General features: G+C 49.7%; 1 protein-coding gene and 1 pseudogene across 1 annotated transcript; both read right to left on the bottom strand.

The window, feature by feature from the left end:
* LOC128421040 (uncharacterized protein K02A2.6-like) overlaps positions 1-11,098 on the bottom strand; it is a 56,554-nt pseudogene extending 45,456 nt beyond the window's left edge.
* A 5-nt stretch (positions 11,099-11,103) lies between these two features.
* LOC128420929 (uncharacterized) lies at positions 11,104-13,119 on the bottom strand. The gene is made up of 2 exons (XM_053402995.1): positions 12,215-13,119; positions 11,104-11,323 (listed from the first exon to the last, which is right to left on the bottom strand). Exons 1-2 carry the CDS (start codon positions 13,082-13,084, stop codon positions 11,285-11,287), a joined length of 909 nt encoding a protein of 302 aa, XP_053258970.1. The 5' UTR covers positions 13,085-13,119; the 3' UTR covers positions 11,104-11,284.
* Between the last annotated feature and the right edge of the window lie 4,242 nt (positions 13,120-17,361).

Here is a 17,361-nt window from a genome sequence, read left to right as displayed (position 1 = left end):
CTCAATTTCTCTAGGACTCCATGACACCTCCCCTGTCCTCCATAATCCCTCAAGCAAGGTGTCAAGACCCTAATCCTGTCAAATCACTCTGCCAAGCCTTTCCTCCAGGCAATGCCAGGTTGCAGACTATGCATACATGGACCATTGTCTTCTCATCACCGGTACTCAGGATGTGCTTATCTGCACATATCTCCAGCTCTGCATATTCCCCCTCCCTCCTCCATATGTTAATCCTGTGTAACCCAACCTCTTCTTAATGTATTCATGATGCAACTGGGATGTATTTTGCACTGTATTCTGGGACATGGAGGGAAGTTTTAAAAGTTCATGTCACCCCTTTCTCGCTGTTCAATCTCGCCTTGAACCTGTTGCGCAATAAACTTGGATCTTCTGCAGCTTGCTCCTGTCTCCGGCTGAGCTCATTTTCCTCCACAGGGACCCGCGGACTTAGTCCGACGAGCTGGGTGGCAGAGCAGCCTCGCACCCAGATTTTACCGTAACAGTTTTTAAAAAACCTTTGTTGTAGAGAGCCAAGATGAAAACCATTCATAGCAAAAGTCTGTGCTGCAATGGGATTAAAACAGGGAGATGGGAGGAAATCTACTTAATAGTCCATTGTGAAAAGATTCATTTGACATCACTAGCACCTATGTAATCCACGAAGATAAAACTTCTTGGTCCCTGGGTAATCAGAGTCACCCAATTTAACCATCCAGGGGTCCTTTACCTTTTTTCCTTTTACTTGTTTCATCCTGAGATATGCTACTATGTAGATAACATGATAGCAATTATCTCCTGTGTACAGAGATGGCTGATTTTCACTGTTCCTCAGAAGCAAATATTTATTCATTTTATCATTTCTTTATTGCAGGTTTGTTGTTTTTAGAGTTGGGAAGAAGGAGAAGGAGAAGGAGAAGAAGAAGAAGAAGAAGAGTAGTAGTAGTAGTAGTAGTAGTAGTAGTAGTAGTAGTTTGGATTTGATATCCCACTTTATCACTATCCGAAGGAGTCTCAGAGCGGCTAACATTCTCCTTTCCCTTCCTCCCCCACAACAAACACTCTGTGAGGTGAGTGGGGCTGAGAGACTTCAGAGAAGTGTGACTAGCCCAAGGTCACCCAGCAGCTGCATGTGGAGGAGCGGAGACACGAACCCGGTTCACCAGATTACGAGTCTACCACGCTTAACCACTACATCACACTGGCACTGGGAAATTTTGCCACCCCTCAAAATCAGACCCATATAAAAAAATAATTGTCAGCGCTGCCCAAGGTCCCAGCTCACACAAGACCAACGCTGCTTCTTCCTCAAGTAAAAAAGTCTTTATTGAAGTTCAGTTTCATTTCCAGACGCGCAGCGCGCAACGCTACGTCTATGCCTTAGACCGTAGAAGTCCCATCTGAATCTCCTCCCCCCTGACACCAGCTTAAGATTCTAGCCTTACTCCACCTCTTCCTCTGTTCCTTCTTTCTCTGGGTCCTCCTGCTAGTCGGAGTCTCAGCCCTCCTCGATTCCTCTGACGCTGAGTCCCCTGACTCTTCTCCCCCCCTCCTTCGGGCTTTAGGACCTGGCTCCCAATCCGGGTTTTCTGCTGTCCCGCGCTCCTCCACATTTGAACTTGGCGCGCGCGCGCAGCCTCCCACCTTCCTTCTGACCGTTACACTTGTGTCACTGCTCCCTCTTTCGGGGAGGCTAGCTGGACCTGGCCTTCCCTCCGTTTCCCCACTTCCCGATGGGGGCGTGGTTACCCCTGACTCATCTTCTCTCCCCGCTGGAGGAGAAGCTGGTCCTGACTCATGTGACTCTTCCCCCCCACTGTGCTCTGGTGGGGGAACTGGTCCTGATCCTCCGCTACTCCCTTGGGAGTCCCCTCTGGTCCCTTGTTTATGGAGCATCCCCCCTGGGACACCCCTCACCCTTACCATAGGCGCCCCCTCCTGGGAATCTTCTGATTCGCTGGAGAAGCTCATGGAATCTCTCGGGTCACTGTCATATTCCCCTACGCTCCCCTCTGATTCCTCTCCTCCGCTCTCTATTTGCTCTCTCCCCTGCTCTTCTGCTCCTGAGCCTCTGACAATAATAATCAGTGACACAATTAGGGTTGGAAATTAAGGGATGCATGCCCAACATGTCTTCTATTTTATTTTTAAAACTTATTATTTTTTTCTCGATATATATATATAAAACAAAAAATCCCCATAGGTCTAGCTGCCGCATTCTGGATTAGTTGTAGTTTCCGAGTCACCTTCAAAGGTAGCCCCACGTAGAGTGCATTGCAGTAGTCCAAGCGGGAGATAACCAGAGCATGCACCACTCTGGCGAGACAGTCCGCAGGCAGATAGGGTCTCAGCCTACGTACCAGATGGAGCTGGTAAACAGCTGCCCTGGACACAGATTTGACCTGTGCCTCCATGGACAGCTGTGAGTCCAAAATGACTCCCAGGCTGCGCACCTGGTCCTTCAGGGGCACAATTACCCCATTCAGTACCAGGGAATCCTCCACACCTGCCCGCCTCCTGTCCCCCAAAAACAGTACTTCTGTCTTGTCAGGATTCAACCTCAATCTGTTAGCCGCCATCCATCTCCAACCGCCTCCAGACACTCACACAGGACCTTCACCGCCCTCACTGGTTCTCATTTAAAAGAGAGGTCAGGTGTCTTCTGCTTTTCATCCTAACAGCTTGTCTCAAAGCAAGCCATGGGTAGGGTGGTGAGAGGGCAATGTTGTCCTTTGTGATGTACTGAATATATGCAGGGGTCAGCAAACTTTTTCAGCAGGGGGCTGGTCCACTATCCCTCCGACCTTGGGGGGGGGCGGACTATATTTTTTGGGGGGGAATGAATGAATTCCTATGCCCCACAAATAACCCAGAGATGCATTTTAAATAAAAGCATACATTCTACTCATGTAAAACACACAGATTCCCGGACCATCAGCAGACCAGATTTAGAAGGCAATTGGGCCAGATCCAGCCCCCGGGCCTTAGTTTGCCTACCTATGCCATACAGTGACAAAAACATCTGTGGTCTTTGTGTGCTTTAAGATGAACACTTCTTTTTTCTTCTTCTGCATGTGGGGAATAAATATATATTTCTTCATGGTTGCACATTATACTACAACTCCCATCATCCCTAGCTAACAGGACCAGTGGTCAGGGATGATGGGAGTTGTAGTCTGAAAACATCTGGTGGGCCGAGTTTGCCTATGCCAGCTGCAAATGCTGATAAAAAGAACAAAATCTCTTGAAGGATTCATTTTTTTTAGAATAGAGTTCTCTCTCTGGTACTATATTTAATTATTTGGCTTTTTAATCTAAGGTCTAAAAAAGATCTCTGCCTTTCAAAAGCTCACTCTCATGACAGTTTTATTGTATGGCATGAATAGCCATCACAAGGCAAAGCCAGACTAAAAACAGGTAAATTGCATATTACAGCCTAAAATCTTCTATTTAAGGCTGCTCAAAATAAATGGCACCTGGAAATTTCAATGTTTTTTCCACTCTGCTTTCCATGTCAGTTCCATGATTTACATGTCAATAAATTTAATGCTGGTGCTCAGTTTTGGGGTGATGCAAAATTCTGGGAATATGGGAACTAAAGTCTAAACAAATTGTATATAAGCAGCTACACATTCAGCCCTCCTCCATTGTGTGTGTGTTTGTTCTACCCCAACTGAGGGGATGAGGCAGGCAGACAGAGGGCTTTGCAATGCAGCAACCTGCCCACCCAACTTTCATCAGGCTTAGACAGAAGGAAGTCAGAAGAGTTTTTTGTTCCTAGTCCTAAAGTGGTAGGAGGAAGAGAGGGGTTCCTCCCCACCTTCTTCCACTCAGCTGTATTGAATGGGCTCACTTATTGGTTATGTTTTCCCCTATGGTTCTCATTTGGTGAGGGAAAGACCTGGGATACATTGGTAGGCATCTCAAGTATCTGAAGTGGATGGAGGATTGCCAAATCACCTAGGGATGTTGGTTGCTAAAACCCCATGATTGACCCATGAACATTGAATTACAAGAGAATGTAATGGAAAGCAATAGAATACGACTTGGCTGCAGCTGTCATGAATCCCTTTTATGTCAATAACAGTGGTAGCCTGAACTTATTCACCATTATTTCAATAGAACCTCCTTCCAAGCAAATTTTCATAAGATAGCAGTCTCAGTCATGAAAACTAATTTTGCTAGATTGTGTCTGAACCTGAACAAAGGAAACCCCTTCCAAGATCCTTGTTTAAACATCTCTAATACAGAGAGATGATGTAGTTTAAAACTGTCAGACTATGACTATGACAGAAGGATTTTGGGTATAATAATAATAATAATAATTTTATTATTATTTATACCTTGCCCATCTGGCTGGGTTGCCCCACAAACAAACAAAGATGTGTTCTCCCAAGCCCACATTCCCAGCCTCTTTACACTCCAGTCTCAGTGACATCTATGCTGGCTTGGTCATGTCCACAGAATGTAAGATGGCAGGATCCCCAAGGACCTGCTCTACGAGAAGCTGGCTTCAGGCACCAGGCCCATTGGCCATCCAACTGTGTGCTACAAAGATGTCCGCAAACATGACCTGAAACCTGGCAACATTAACCCTTCTGTGTGGTAATCCCTTGCAGACAACCTCAGTGCCTGGAGACAGTCAGGTCATGTATCCACAGCAGTGACCAGAGGAGGAATAACCACTGGAAGAAGCATGGAGAGAAGAAATGCCCAGGTGCATATGCAACAGCACAACCAGAACAACAACAACAACAACTTATTACTTATACCCCCCCAACCTGGCTGGGTCTCCCCAGCCACTCTGGACGGCTTCCAACAGGAGATCAAAAATGCATTAAAACATCAGTCAATAAACAACTTCCTTAAACAGGGCTGCCTTCAGATGTCTTCTATTCTGTAATAAAGAATCTCTTTTTCCAACAGTTCAAACAAACGTGGTGGAAAGAACTGGAAATCCTGAACATTAGGCTGTTTTGGGGGGCGTGGTGCTTTTGGTTCACTGACACAAAGAGCTTCCCTGAAATAAGCATCAACAGCATAGTTCTAGTTACAGGTAGGTAGCAGTGTTGGTGAAATATACTCAGAGTCGCAAAGTGATTTCATGCTCTTTATTCAGCTCATAGTGGTGAGGAGGAATGAATGAAAGTCCCCTCAAGGTATCTGCTTTATATACATTATTTACACAATGGGCTGCACATGATTGGCTAATTCCGGAATTCTACTGTAAGCCAATCAGGTTGTGGATTCACTTCTATCTGGAGCATGATTGGGTGGTTCCTGCCAACCAATCATACTGCTGCATTGTTCTAGGACCAATCAGACTGCTGCATTCTGAATCCTATTGTTCTAGGACCAATCAGACTGCTGCCTTTTGGATCCTATTGTTCTAGGACCAATCAGACTGCTGCAGTTTGGATCCTATTCAACTCAGTACATAACACCCCTCCCCTCTAAGTTCCAGTCCTGCCCGGGAGGTCGCATTCATAGTCCTCAAGGTACGCCGGCGGCCTACATGTGCGTTGCGGCCTAGGGTGTTCCCTGGTCCGGGGTTCAGGTTCTGGCTCGTGTTCCAAGGATGCTGCCTGTGATGGGCAATGGCATCCGGCACACTTCTTCTGCGCGGCTCTGGTCTTCCTCCAGTGACCTCCGACTCAGCAGCACGTAAACACAGCGGAACAGAAGCAGGAACGTCGTTCGTGTGGTAATAACTCAGGCTGGACGCAGCAGTCTCCTTATCTTTAAAGTCTTTATTCCTTAGCAAAACACAACAGCTATAAATCTCCTGCCTGGCGACAAAGCGCTCATGGCTGCTCTCTCCACGGAGCAGACACACACACTGAGAGAACACAGGAAACCACTCCCCTCAGTGTTCTAAACCCCGCCTCAGAATGTGAGACGTCACTCAGAACTTATTAACCCTGTGAGTTCTGAGCCTCTCTCCACACCCCCTCTCGAATCACGTTCTGAGAGGACTTCTGAGTGTTCAACACCTTCCCCATTGCCTTCCGCCCCTTCCTGGCATCGTTGTTAGGCACCTGTTGAACTTCCTCACAAATCTCAGGTTCGCACTGTGCGAAACCAACCCACGCATTTGTGACCTGAAACCTCTCAGGTGGAATTCCCTTTGTAGCCCGCGATGACCGCCTGGGCACAAACTGGGGTGCTCCTTCTGACCCACTGGGGCCAGCATGTGCGTCTTCCTCATCAGAAGACTCCCCCTCTGACTTGACACGTCTGTGAGCTTTCTCCATTATGCGCACAGGAGATGAGGGCTCACTCTTGGACACTCTCTTAACAACCTGTGGAGATGCCCTACTCTGTTCAGGGACCTGGTCTCCACCAGCAGGTTCAGGCTCTGGCTCTTCTTCCTCCTCAGAGTCAAACAGACAATCTGAGTGAACGTCAGAGCGCGCTTTGCGCCTTGCCCAACCATCCTGCTCAAAGAACTCAGCCTGTTTACTGACCAGAAGCTTGGTCTGATCACCTTCTGGATATGCGAATCTCCATCCTTTTGTCGCAGGCTCATATCCACAGAAGATCATTTCCTGGTACCTTGGGCCACCCTTCTGCTGCAGAAACTTTGGTACAGGCACCATGGCTCTGCTACCAAAAGTGCGAAAGAAATGCACAAGCGGCTTCTGCCGATGAAGCAGGAAATACGGGGTGTCACCTACCACTGCATTGTAGCACCTGTTCATCGTGAAATTGGCTGTCTTTACCGCCTCCCCCCAAAAACTTTGAGGCAAACCAGAGTCATCCAGTAGAATCTCGGATGCTCGAACCAGAGCTTTACTCCTAAGCTCTGCCACGCCATTCTCCTGAGGAGAAGCCACTTTGTGACGTATCCCCCTCTGGCGAAAGAAACCCTTTAGAGCAGACCCAGTGACCTCTGAACCTCGGTCACACTTGAACCCCTGCACCTTGGTGGAGAACCTTAGTTCCACCTCTGCAACCCAATCTTTGATCAGTTGTGTTGCCTCCTCCTTAGTTTTCAGCGTGAATGCCCATGCGTTCCGCGTATAATCATCTGTCAGCACCACCAGCCACTTGGCCTTGCCCAGACTTGGCTGTGGCATATCAAAAAGGTCTGCATGCACAAGCTCAAAAGGCTTTGTGGTTACTCTCTCCACCCTGGGATGATTAAATCCCTTGTTTCTGGCTTTTCTGCAAGCTCTGCAATTCAAAGGTTGACCACATTCTTTTACCCGGCACCCTTTGGTGCACTCTGATAACATCTGAATGTCCTCACAGGAACCATGTGACATTCTCTTGTGCCACACGCAAGCACACGACACATGAGTGTGATCAGTGGCTTTCCCAGTATTCCCCTCACCCTCCAGAGGTGTTTCCAGAAGAAAGAGGTTGTTCTGATTTCTCTCAACACTTATTAGTTGTTTCCCCCCTCTGGAAATTGTACAAACATTTTTCTCAAAACTCACTGAATATCCCTCCTGTAAAAGGCAAGGTACAGATAACAGGCAATGTTTTATCTCAGGCACGAAATAGACCTTCAGTTCAGCCTGCAAGAAAGAGACAAACAGGTTAGCAAAATGGGTCACATGTCCCTGTGAACCTGTAGCAAATTTAACTGTTTTCCCAGCTGAAACAGCCTTGCAGTTCCACATTTGTCCATCAGGTGGCGCTGTGACCAAATGGGCATTAGCAGCCGAGTCCACAACCCAACGTAGCACTCCCCCTCTGGAGTTGACTTTCTTTGTTGCCTTAGCAACCGACTTCCTGCTGCCCCCGACCTTGGGGCCTTCGCTGCAGGTGTTGTTGTCCAAAACTGCCATAGACGCAGACAGCTGATAAGCGTTTTCTTCCCCTTCTGGAGCGCGTACTTTCTGCGGTTTCCCACGCCTGCCTCCTCTGTTGCCATGGAAACCCGGCTGGTTCCCATGGGAAGCAACCTTGGACACATCCTGCCCTGTCACCCTCGCTCTCTGTGGGCAGCTCCGACACAGGTGTTCAGAAGAAGCACAAACAAAACATCGCCGAGTGGAAAACTTTGCAAACTTGCCTTTGGTCTTCTCTGCCCCCCCAACCTTTCCAGCAGCACTCCTTGAAGCTTTTCTGCTGTTGGGGAAATGGCCTTTGGCTTCTGCTGTGGTTTCTCTGCAAACCCCCTCCAGCTCCTGCCAAACAGCCTGGGCACTCTCAAGACTCTTGGAATGGCCTGCACCCCCACTCTCTGGTGCAAAGTTCTTCTCTTCTCTCAGCTGCTCTCCAGCACGCAGCTCACGTGTTGGTGCATTCCAATAGCTTCCCAACACAGTCCCAGCCCCCTCTGGGCTTTCAGGGCGTCCCTCAGCCTCTCTTGGACTTCCAGCCCCCTCTGGGCTTCTTGGGCGTCCCTCAGCCCCTCCTGGGCTTGGTGCCTCCTTTGAGTAGCTCTCAGCCCCTCCTGGGCTTGGTGCTTCCTCAGAGCAATTCTCAGCCCCCTCTGGCCTGGCTCCCACTGCTTTCTTCAGTGCCTGCCACTCTGCCCAGGGCTTGCTCCCGTCCACCTTATCAAAAGGGATTGACGACTTCTGGCTGTCTGCCATCTTCCCCCGGGGCCCGGCCTACTTACAGGTAGCGGTAGTGCCTCCCGGTCCGGCAGATCTCAGCTCCTCCCAGCGAACTCCTGGCTGGCTCCAGCTACTCCTTAGCTGGCCTTTGGCTGCTCCTCAGCCGACTCTGACTGCAGTCTTCCTTCCCAGCGTCTCATCAGCTGGCCTTTGGCTGCAGTCTTCTCCTCAGCCGGCTTCCCCCACACGCATGAACGTTGCTTATCTTAATTGCTGATGACCCATAACCTATTGAGCCCAATGGCGTTCGGCACACTTCTTCTGCGCGGCTCTCGTCTTCCTCCAGTGACCTCCGACTCAGCAGCACGTAAACACAGCGGAACAGAAGCAGGAACGTCGTTCGTGTGGTAATAACTCAGGCTGGACGCAGCAGTCTCCTTATCTTTAAAGTCTTTATTCCTTAGCAAAACACAACAGCTATAAATCTCCTGCCTGGCGACAAAGCGCTCATGGCTGCTCTCTCCACGGAGCAGACACACACACTGAGAGAACACAGGAAACCACTCCCCTCAGTGTTCTAAACCCCGCCTCAGAATGTGAGACGTCACTCAGAACTTATTAACCCTGTGAGTTCTGAGCCTCTCTCCACAGTATGGTCTGGCGCAACCGGCTCGCTCAGTCGTGGTTCTGGTTCCAGTGTCCTTTCGGCCTCACGGGTCCTCTCTGTATTTACTGATTCTGCCTCTCCTGCTTGCCCCTGCTGCTCTATGGGCCTCACTGCCCCACTGTTCCCTTGGGACTCCTCAGACCTGTCTTCCTCCTCCTGGTTTTCTCCCGGGAATCGTCGCTGTATCTGGTCGCAGTGGCGGCGCCAGCATTGCCCCCCATCTGTTAGCACCTCGTACGACATGGGGCCAGTGACCCTGGTGACTGTGGCGGGTACCCATGCAGGGCCTGCCCCAAAATTCTTTGCATACACTGGGTCCTGGGCCTCGAAGGTCCGGGGGTTCCTGCCTTCCCCCACCACTACCTCATCCTGAGCTCTATCGGGGTGAAGGCGGTCCAATCTGATTGCAAGGCGCCGACCCATTAGTAGTTCAGCGGGGCTCCGGCCAGTCGTTGAGCTGGGGGTGCTGTGCTGTGCTAGAAGGAATTTGGCAAGGCGGTACTCCCAATCCCCTTGTGTCATGTGGCGAAGGGTGTCCTTGGTGGTCCGCACCATGCATTCTGCTTGGCCATTGGTAGCAGGGTGGAATGGCGCCGAATGGATGTGGCGGGTGGCGCTCTGCGCTGTGAAGGTTTGGAATTCTCCTGACGTAAATGCAGTCCCGTTGTCTGAGACGAGAGTGTCAGGGAGCCCGTGGGTTGCAAACAGCCTGCGTAGTACCCGGATGGCTGCGGACGTAGAAGTGGACGGTACCAGTGCGACTTCCAGCCATTTGGTGTAGGAGTCCACCACTATGAAGAATGTTTTCCCCTGAAAGGGGCCAGCGAAGTCCACATGCAGGCGTGACCATGGTGCTCAGGCGGACTACCAGGACTGGACTGGGGCCCTTGGGGGATCTGGGCGGGATTCTTGGCAGGCCTGGCAGTGTTTGACCCAGGCCTCTATCTCTCCATCGATCCCCGGCCACCGCACATAACTCCTGGCAAGGGCCTTCATTCTTACTACCCCTGGGTGTGTCTCGTGTAGGGCTGTGAGGACCCTTTTGCGGAGGGGCTGGGGAACAACGACCCTGCTTCCCCATAACAGGCACCCCTTGTGGGCTGACAGTTCATGTTTGCGGGTTGTGTAGCCGGCGAATTCTGGCCCGGGGCTGCTGCTGGGCCATCCCCTCCACACCCAGTCCAGGACCCGGGAGATGACCCTATCTTTCTTGGAATGGTGTGCAACTTCTTGTGCCTGAATGGGGCGCTCGGGAAGCAGCTCCAGGCTCATAACCTCTTGTGCAGGTGCTGGGTCGGGGCCTGTTTCCAGTAGTGGTAGCCTGCTGAGGGCGTCCGCATGGCCCATCGCCTTCCCAGGGCGGTGAATCAGTGCATACTGGTAGCTGGCAAGGAAAATTGACCACCTGAGGACACGAGGAGACAGCACTTGGGGGGTCTGCTTTTCGGGGGCAAACAAGCCAAGCAACGGCTTGTGGTCAGTCACCACGGTGAAGGGCCGCCTGTACAAGAAATCATTGAATTTTTTTACTCCCTTCACGATTGCCAGACCCTCCTTGTCGATTTGCGAGTAGTTCCGCTCGGTTGCGTTGAGTGTCTGGGAAAAGTATGCCACCGGTACCTCTCTTCCATCCGGGAGTTGGTGTCGCAGGACAGCGCCAATGCCATAGGGTGAGGCGTCGCATGCTAGCACCACCGGCAGCCTCTCGTCGAAGTGTGCCAAGACCGAGTTTGAGACAAGCAAGTCCTTGACTGCCTGGAATGCGGCCTCCTGGCGCTGGCCCCACACCCAAGGGGCCCGCTTGTCCAGGAGTCTGTGTAGGGGCTCCGCTACCGCCGCCTTGTGGGGAAGGAAGGAATGGTAAAAGTTCAATAGTCCCAAAAAGCCTGAAGTTCATTCTTGTTCTTGGGCACTGGGGCATCACAAATGGCCCGTACCTTGTCCCCAGTCGGGTGGACCCCTTCTGCGTCCACCATAAATCCCAGAAAGTCCACCTGAGGCACTCCTAGTAGACATTTTTCCCGCTTCACCTTGAGACCCGCCGTCTGGAAACGGTGCAGAACGGTGCGGAGGCGGTCCTCAAACTCCTCTGGTGTGGGCCCGGCAATCAACACATCATCGAAGAAGGGGGTGACACCAGGAATCCCTTTAAGGAGAGATTCTGGAATATGCCTGGTGCCACGCTGACACCGAATTGCAGCCGCTTTACCCTGAACGCTCCTCTGTGCGTCACAATCATCTGTGCCTCTGCTGTGGCCTCATCTACTGGCAGCTGTTGATATGCTTGGGCCAGGTCCAGCTTGCCAAAAATTTTCGACCCAGCCAGGGTAGCAAGGACATGGCTGACCACTGGCACTGGGTATGCATTGGCCGTGAGGGCCTTGTTTATGGTACATTTGTAGTCTGCGCAGATGCGGACCGAACCATTAGGCTTGACGGGTGTGACGATTGGGGTTTCCCAGGGGGCATTAGGCACCGGCTCCAGCACTCCTTGCTCCACGAGTCGGTCCAATTCCTCGTCTATACGGGGTTTCAGGGCGAACGGGACCCAGCGGGCCTTGAGCCTGACCGATCGTACTGCGGGGTCAAGCTGTAGAGCAATGGGGGGGCCCGTATACTGTCCCAATTTCCCATCGAAAACCCCTGGAAATTCCTTGCATATGGCATCCACGTCCACTTGTAAGGTAGTGTGGTTCACCCCGGTGACGGCTAGCCCCAGTGGTCCAAACCATGCCAATCCCAGTAAGCTAATGTAGGGGCCCTTGACCACAAGCAAGTCCAGTTGCCGCGTCCGCCCTCGGTACTGCACCCTGAAGGTCCCCACCCCCATTGTGGGGACCTTACGTTTCTGGAAGTCCCGGAGGGTGAATGGGGCCGGCCTGAGTTTGGGACCCCCAGTAGGACACAGTTTCCTTAAGGTCCTTGCCGAGATTATGGATAGAGTTGAACCCGTGTCAAGCTCCATGCGGCATGGGGCCCCCTCTATCTGTACCTCTACATAAATTTTCTCTACGTTGGGGTGGGGCAACTGGTATACCTGGAAGTCCGTGAGCTCCGTCGAGTTGCCTTGGTGCGTTGGGCCCCGGGACCTGGGGCTCTTGGATTGGTCATCTGATGCCTGTCGTCGGGTGGGCCGAGCCCGACACACCCGGGCGATGTGTCCCAATTTTCTGCACTGCCTGCACTCTGCGTTGCGGAAACGGCAGGTCCTCCTCTCGTGACTTTCTCCACAGCTTACGCAGTTCCCTCCTTCTCGTCGAGGCAGCTGTGGTATGTGGGCTGCTTGAGTGTGCTGCTGTACTCGGTGCACCTCCTCCCTGTTGGATCCTGAGTCGTCAGTGAGGTCTTCGTGGTGGACCCTCGGTTGGGACGGCTGGCTCGGCCGTGCCTCTTGCGTTGACCTCTCGGCAGCTTCCGTTGCCAGGGCCTCCTCCAGAGCGACCTGGAACGTTAGGTTCTTCTTAGCGTAGAGGCGTCGTTGCAGCTTCTCATCCTTCAGGCCACCGACGAGGCGGTCACGAAGCATGTTCTCCAGCTCTGAGAAGTTGCAGAACCGGGCAGCTTGGTGGAGAGAGGTCACAAACCCAGTTATGGTTTCCCCAGGGGCTTGCCGCTTTGCGTAGAAGGCATTTCGACAAGCCACCACTGAGGGCTGTGGCGAAAAGTGCCCCTTCAGCTGTTCCATTATTGTTTTGTATGGAACAGTAGCAACGTCTTCAGGTGCAAGGAGAGCCCGGGCGATTTCAAACGTCTCCTCTCCGCAGACGCTGAAGAATATCGCCCTCTTCTTGGCGTCTTCTTCGTCGGTGACCCCTTTGGCTTCTAGGAGGAAGGTGAAACGGGAGGCGTACGCTTCCCAGTCTCCAGATGCTGGGTTGAACGGTGAGAAGCTGCTGTCGGTTGCCATTCTGAGTTCCTTGTGTCCCGGAGCTGAAGCCTGGATACACGGTGCGAGGCAGCGGTGCGGCAGGTGGTGGTACTGCGGTGCTGTGTGTGGCAGTCAGCTCAGCGGGATCCCACCTTCGTCGCCAGTGAAATATACTCAGAGTCGCAAAGTGATTTCATGCTCTTTATTCAGCTCATAGTGGTGAGGAGGAATGAATGAAAGTCCCCTCAAGGTATCTGCTTTATATACATTATTTACACAATGGGCTGCACATGATTGGCTAATTCCGGAATTCTACTGTAAGCCAATCAGGTTGTGGATTCACTTCTATCTGGAGCATGATTGGGTGGTTCCTGCCAACCAATCATACTGCTGCATTGTTCTAGGACCAATCAGACTGCTGCATTCTGAATCCTATTGTTCTAGGACCAATCAGACTGCTGCCTTTTGGATCCTATTGTTCTAGGACCAATCAGACTACTGCAGTGTGGATCCTATTCAACTCAGTACATAACACCTGGTCTGCCGTAGTTGAAACAAAATAAAAAAATTCCTTCCAGTAGCACCTTAGAGACTCTAAGGTGGTACTGGAAGGAATTTTTTAAATTTTTGTTTCATCAACAGCGTAGTTTGCTTTTCTCTCATGCTTATATGGTTCAATCTACTCTGTGAATGCAATCTTTTGCTTCTCTCTATAATCTTCTCCTTCAAAGTTATAGACACTTGACTCTGTATCCACTGTAAAATTTCTGAGTGAGCTTTCACCCATATTGGATAGTTTCTCATTCATTTCTGCAGTTTTCTTTGCACCTCTTTCCAAAATACCATCAATATCTTCACCTGTGATTTCACTCTTCCTCTGCCCCAGTTGCAACAAAACATATCTTGCCCACATCAATCACTACAGCCACAGCAGATGCTGCAACCTTCCCAAAGTTTAACCACATCCCCAAAGGTCATCCCTCCATCATCTCCAAAGACAGACAGGTGTCGCCAAGAGCAACAACATGACTGAGGAGGACCCATTGCTAATCCTCCCATCAGCCAGGAAGCTCATTGGACCAGTCACTATCTGTCAGCCACCCTGTGTGTTACAGGGTTGTTGTGAGGATGACACAGAAGTAAAGAAAATCTTCTATCAGCCTGAGGCAGATGTGGTCTTCTTTTTTTCAATTTTTTTAAATTGATTTTCCAATTTTATATCAGACCAAAAAAATCAAAAAACAAACTTTTTTTTATAAGATATTTATTAAATTTTCCAATTTTTTTAAACAAACAAGCAAAAACAGAACAAACAAACAAATTAAAAAAAACATATAGTTCATAAATCATACTTTACAATAACCAATTTCTCAGACCTCCTCATACTTCTCCTCCTTGTATTCCAATTAAAATTATTTGTTCAGCAAATCCTTCACTTAAAGCATTACAGCTTATAATATTACCTTATTTTCCAGACCCTTTTTTCCCATCTATGTTCCTTTATATCATTACAGCTAGAAACCACTCAATTTCAATCCAACACCACAAACATTTATCCTAACTATAATAATTCCTCTTTTTTTTAACATTGTTAAATGACTTCCTCGAATCCCCCTAGCTGAGTTTCCATATAGTCCATTGCAGCAGTTTTCCAAAACTGTTTTCACATAAAATTTACTTGGTCAAATTACATCTTTCTTTCTTTTCATTTTAACTTTAACACAGCATAGATGTGGTCTTCCAGTTGTTTTGGACTCCAGCTTCCATCAGCCGCACCCTGTGCAGACCAACATCTGGAAGTCTACAGCTCCCCCTACATCTCACGCAGGAAGGAGGGAATGAACATGCAATAAATAATAGTAATCCAGGTCTGCCAAGTTTATAATTCTTCAGCCAAGAAAGGTTACTCATGCATTTGAATAGGCATATTCAATTCACATCTCTCTTTACTGCAGATTGAATAGAATTTTGCACTGTGTGGCTTGGAAGCCGTACTCTGCACAATTCCTCCAGAAAGAGAATGGGGGAGGAAAGGGGGAAAGAAAAGCCTAATGGGGACAAGCACATGGAGAACGTTTGTTTGCATCCAACCTGCCTTACAGCACGAGGAAAAGAAATTGTCCAAAACCATTCTGTTGGCGTACTTGAAACAAACATTCCCAGGAACACAGTGGATATGGCAAAGAGGTTTCAGGAGCTTCCAGCAGTGAGCACTGAGCATAATCAGACCCCAGAGGCTCATGGTGGAAAGGGGAAAGTAATATCTGAGTAAGAAAGTGTGGCTTCAGACAAAGATGCATTTCCCCTTATGGATCTTGATGCGTGGAGAGCTGTGAATGAAGGCAGAGCCTAGCCACCTGGGGTGAAGCCTCCAGAGGGGCAGCACTGAGGCTCCCAGCCTGTGTGTGTGTGTGTGTGTGTGTGTGTGTGTGTGTGTGTGTGTGTCAAACTGGGTCTTCGACTTGGGTGAAATAAAACCTAGTTTCACCTCTGGGTGAAGGTGTGCCAGTTTCTCTTGTCTCCAAGACACCTGTTCCTCACCTGCAAGTGAGAGTGTAGACCAAGGGCTGCTGGGGGAGGGGGAAAGCCAGACACCTCTGGAGCCAAGGGAAGGGACAGCATCTGTCTCTCACAGCTACAACACAAATGTGTGTGTTACCCCCACCTTACAGCTAATTGCCAGCCAGTGCCAAAGTGAACAAAGCAGTCACAGCAGGGAAATATCTCACCTCACCAGCAAACAATAACACCGTCTAGAAAGGTGTTTCCACAAACACACACACACACACACCGCTTAGTAGCAGAGAATCTTGGCTTTTCCTGAAGAAGCAGCACAAGGAGAAAGTGTGAGATGCTCTGCAGGAACCGGGAAATGGTGGATGAGGGGGATGGACTAGATGATCCGTTGGTGTTAAGTCATGGGTGAACATATCAGACGACACAGCGATTCTTCAAACAGCTCTTGTTTATTCACAGGCCAGAACAGAACTGAACTGAAGGGTTCAGCCAGCCTGCTTATATAGAGCTCCACTACAACGCAACAGTAACCACTTTCTGTAACTATCCAATCACTGAACTTCACTTTCAATCCCTTATTTGCATATGTGGACCTGAGTGAAACTATGTACAGTATCCCCCTGCGGGCCCAGAGTGAGAACCTCAGTACATAACAGTTGGGTCCCTTCCAACTCTACAATTCTACGTTTGGAGTAATTTTAGGTTCCATGTAAGGTGAAGAAATGCTTTTTGAGAGTCTAATTCCTAGTAGAAAGTGTCCTTCCATTGCAACCCTAATATTTTCCTAAGGTTCTGTTACCTATCTAGGGTGATTGGTAAATTAGTAGTTATTTTTTAGACATTGGTTGAAGGGTTTCTGCATGTATATCTAAAGACTTTAACAGTTGTTACATGTTCGTTCTGGGTCCTCCTTACAAGGGGAGGGAGTTCTGTTGCAACAGAAAATAAAGACCTTCCTTGCTTTCCAACCCCAGTTCTCTGCATCTAATTTCCTTATTCTCTCTGCCACCCCAACTCCACCCTGGGAGAAGCAGCACACTTACAGATCAGAGCAGCCACATGGGGGGGGGCATAGCTGCCCCAGCCAAGGAGCCCTGGAGGGACGGAGAGAGCCAGCTGCCTGCAGCCAAGTAGCACAGAGTCACAGGAGGGAGTCAGAAAAGCCCCAAGTGAAATTGCTTTGGAGTGATGGAGGGGGGACAGGCAGCCCAGGCTCATTGCAGATTGCCTGGGAGGCTAAGAGCTTCAGTGGCACCCTCTGGAGGCTTCTCCCTGGGGCAAAATTCCCAGCTAACCCCTCTTCATTTTGCCATCGTTTAGTCCAGGTCTGTGGCCAGCTTTGACTTCTGAGCTTCACCTTAGCTCTTGGTGTCCAGCTCCTGATCTTCGACAGCTGCCCAAACACTACCAGCAAGAAAGGGCAGCTACTGAGAGACAGGAGAGATGAATGTGTCTCTACAATGCAGAAGTGGATAAAATAACTATTTGGAAATCTCCAATAAGATGGATAGATTAAGCCTGTAGTCTTCAGCCTTTTCAGACCTAGGGCCCACCTTTAACCCCAAAATATAACATGAGACTAACTTTTATTACTTTTTGTTTCTCTCCCCCCCCCCATCTCTTACAAAACATCCAACAGGTGTTGCCCACTGTATGATTGTCACTTGATTCAGGACAAAGGAAAGCAGTCATTTACATAGCACATAGTTAAACTATGGAACTTGTCCCCCACAAGATGCCGAGGGCCATCAACTCAGATGGCTTTAAAAGAAGATTAGACAGTTCCTGGAGGATAAGGC

The sequence above is a fragment of the Podarcis raffonei genome, chromosome 9, assembly GCF_027172205.1.
Source record: "Podarcis raffonei isolate rPodRaf1 chromosome 9, rPodRaf1.pri, whole genome shotgun sequence".
NCBI classification, from domain to species: domain Eukaryota; kingdom Metazoa; phylum Chordata; class Lepidosauria; order Squamata; family Lacertidae; genus Podarcis; species Podarcis raffonei.
The sequence above is the reverse complement of the archived record's forward strand: the minus strand, read 5'-3'. Positions and strand labels throughout refer to the sequence as shown.

Bases quoted from the DNA above. Each gene is read 5' to 3' on its own strand.
- LOC128420929 (XM_053402995.1), bottom strand. From the start codon at position 13,084: ATGGCAACCGACAGCAGCTTCTCACCGTTCAACCCAGCATCTGGAGAC. The intron at 11,324-12,214 runs GTATACCAGTTG...CTCTCCTTAAAG, and splicing joins CGGAGCTCACGGACTTCCAG to GGATTCCTGGTGTCACCCCC.